The 3240-nt window shown below is 58.2% G+C and overlaps 1 protein-coding gene across 1 annotated transcript in view; it reads right to left on the bottom strand.

Moving 5' to 3' along the window:
- Positions 1-2212, bottom strand: part of ITPR3 (inositol 1,4,5-trisphosphate receptor, type 3) — a gene marked incomplete at its 5' end in the record, with an annotated part of 34322 nt that extends 32110 nt beyond the window's left edge. The window contains 2 exons of the mRNA XM_010081386.1: positions 1607-1665; positions 2055-2212. Coding sequence (XP_010079688.1) covers positions 1607-1665; positions 2055-2212 — 217 coding nt within the window. The remainder of the gene's footprint in view (positions 1-1606; positions 1666-2054) is intronic.
- Between the last annotated feature and the right edge of the window lie 1028 nt (positions 2213-3240).

Below are 3240 nucleotides of genomic sequence, written 5' to 3' on the forward strand. Positions count from 1 at the left end.
CAGCCAGCGCGGCACCGGCTCAGCGCAGGATCGAAGCGCTTTATTTGTTTTTTTTTCCTGACGTGCCTGAATGCAGGGCTGGGAAGGTGGGGGGGGGGGGCCGGAAAGAAACCGCAAAAAAAAAAAAAAAAAAAAAAGGAAAAAAATTTTTTTTTTAAATAGCAGTCTGCACATCTGCCTTATCATCACCTTAACAATTCACAATGACATCCGACAGGCTCCTGGATGGGTTTTGGCATTTCCCAAAAAACCATCTGGACCCGACTCCAGGAGAAGGGTCATGTTTTCCCACCGGGAAGCCGAACCGGACCCCGGCACGACCCGCGTGCGCCTGGCCGCAGCGCAGGATAGGGCAGGGTCCGACCACAGGATACGGGGACGGCAACAGCAGCTGAAAATCCTCTTAAGGCTCTTGCTGCTGCTGCAAGGAAACAGCAGCAGCCCGTTGTTTTTACCTCCCTCGCAAGTGATAGCTATCGAGAAGGCAGACCGCCACTTTTCCGGCCATTAATACAAGCGCCTGGATATCCTGATAGGCTTTGCACAGAGCAGGGCTGAGCCTAGACCAGACTTTCGCCTGGAAAAGAGATCCCACACCCACCCATGGCCGGGCTGGGAGGCTGCTGGGACGGGGCTTGTACCGGGCTTCCAGCTCTTCCCATCCAGCCCCAGGTGAAAATCCACCGATGGCAGGGAGCGGGGTGGCTCCCTGGGCTCTGCAGGGCTGTGGGGTTCCAGGGAGCTGTCAGATGGCTCATTAATTAGCCACAAATACAAATGAGTGGCAACGGCTCCCATGGAGAGGCGGGTCGCTGGTGGGGTGGTACCATGCTGCAGGATGTTAGAGCCACACTGAGAACGCGGCAGAGGCACAAAGCAAAGTGGGGAACCAATATTTTAAAATATTTTTTTTTTCAAGGGGGCCTGAAATGACAGTAGCTGGGATGAAAGGAACAGCTGCCCTAAACCAAACCCCAAATCCAACACCGCAATCACTGCTTTGGAGATATTTCGCAGCTCTGTGTATACGTCCCAGCGATACACCCCATGCACCGGGCACCCAAACCGCCCTGGGATGTTTTTCGGGACACAGCCCTTCCCCTGCACTCTGCAGCGTGCCAAGCCCGCGGGGCAGCCCGGCAGGATCCAGCCTTTCCCAGGATAATGCGATCCCTGGGGCTGGGCACAGCCTTTTGCTCCTGGGCAGCAGCAGGTCAGGGGCACCTCGTCGGGCATCCCTGGAGTCTGCAAAGCGGGGAAAGCAGAAGGCACGATCTGCTTTTCCCAGCAGCCTGTCCTGGCTCCTCCAGCCCATTTCCACAGCCCAGGAGCTGCTCTGGCTCCCACTGACTCATCTCCTTTTCCGCCTGGACCTGCCCGCTCCTGCCCGGGGCTGCCCCTCACCCAAATGGGAAATAACGAGCGTGGCCCCGAGTGCTGGAGGAGATGACACAGCCCAAAACGTGACAGCGGTGGACAGATCAGGATTTCCCATCTCCCCCTAAGCCCTGCCTGCCTGGTTAAAGGGTGGCTTAATCCGCCGGCTCTCTCTGAGGTGCAGCCAAGCACAGCAGAGTTAATTAGTGCTGAGCGCTAACACGCTCACCTTGACATACTTTGCCTGTTGCAACTGTCCCTCTGTCCGTCCCCTCCTGTCCCCAGCTCCTGGTGGGCAGACACCCAGCTGCCAGCACCCCTCGGGATGCATTTGGGGATGGTCGGATCCACCTTTGCAGGATGGTTCTCAGCCACCCCTGCTCCTCAGGGCTGGGCTCAGGGGTCCCACGGACCATCCCACCATGAAGGTGGTTCCAATAAATGCAGAAATGCCCCCAGAGGCCAACAGAGGAGGGCTGGCAGCTTGGCCAAGCCACAGAAACAAGGCTATGGAGGCTGGCCACAAACCCTCCAGGCTCCTCTGCAAAGGACAAGCAGCACCTCCCAGCCCCAGGCTGGTTGGGATCACTGGGACCCCAGTCCCTGTCCCTGGCACGGATGCTCAGGGCCAGCATTGTCCCCGTGGCTGCTCAAGGAGGGAGCTGCCCCAGACCCACCTCGAAACTTCTTGGGCGGGTTGTCCAGGTCCCCAGCAGCCGGCTCCACCACGCACCGATCATCCACCAGCCTGCGCAGGGACAAAAGCGGGAGCAGCGTGTCAGTGACAACCAGGTGACAGCAGGGCTCGAGCGAGCGGAACGGCTCCACCACAGCGCTGCAAGAGCAGATGCACCACCGTCACCTGGTCCAAAGCGACAACAACCAAAGCTGCATCGCCTGTTTCCCACCCGTTTGCACTCCATAAATATTTAGCGTGACAACACTCGGCTCCTGGAGCAAGCAGCTGCTCTCGGGTGCTTGGTCCGAACACGTTGCCCCTTGTTCGCCACCACTCGCCATTTCTTTCACGGGTGTTTTTCATCCTGGTCCTTTGGGGCAGATAGAAATCATCAGCAAACACGATGCTTCATGTCAGCCGCACTCCTGGAGCCTTTGCTCAGCGACCCGTGCAGGAGGCTCTGACGCCCACATCCCGCCGGAGCACATCCTGCCTTGCCCAGCTCCCAGCGGAGCTGGATCCATCCCCGGCACGGTGCACTGGCTGCGGCGTTATTTCACTGGAAATCTGGCAAAAATGGGATGAGTTCAACTTTTGTTCGACGGTTCTCCATCTGGGACCTGATCCCACCGGGACGTGGAGGGTGTAGCTGCAGGAGCAGGGGCAGGAGCCCACTAAACCCAGTTATTAATTATTATCTGATCAGAGGTGGAGGCTCTGCCCATCAGATGCGAAGGGTTTTGTGTCTCCTCCCTGCCCACCTCCTTGTTTTCCCAGTGTTGAGCAAAATCCTGCAGGTTGGCCTGGGGTGCCAAGGACCAATTTGGGGATGGATGGGATGTAACTCTTCAAAGTTACCGAGAACAGTAAAGTATAACCCGGCACAAGGTTCTGCTCAGCCCCCAAAGCACGGAGGGACGAGCATCGCCCGAGGGGCTCCCAGGGCCACCCAGAGCTCAGTCTGAGGCTTTCAAGGGAACTGGGTGCTCCAGTGAGACAGGCTGTACCCGCTTGCCAGCTTTCTCCCAACCCCTGGGAAGCGATGCACGGAGAGAAACCACGCTCCTGCCCCGGGCGAGGAAGTGAGAAGCGTGTCTGCACCTGCGGAGGCTGAATTCAGGGAGCCGGGGAGCGTGCGAGTGGATGCAGGGATGTGCCCATGATGCCATCCCGGGAGGGAGCAT

Source organism: Pterocles gutturalis, unplaced genomic scaffold, assembly GCF_000699245.1.
Source record: "Pterocles gutturalis isolate BGI_N339 unplaced genomic scaffold, ASM69924v1 scaffold22124, whole genome shotgun sequence".
Lineage (NCBI taxonomy): Eukaryota > Metazoa > Chordata > Aves > Pterocliformes > Pteroclidae > Pterocles > Pterocles gutturalis.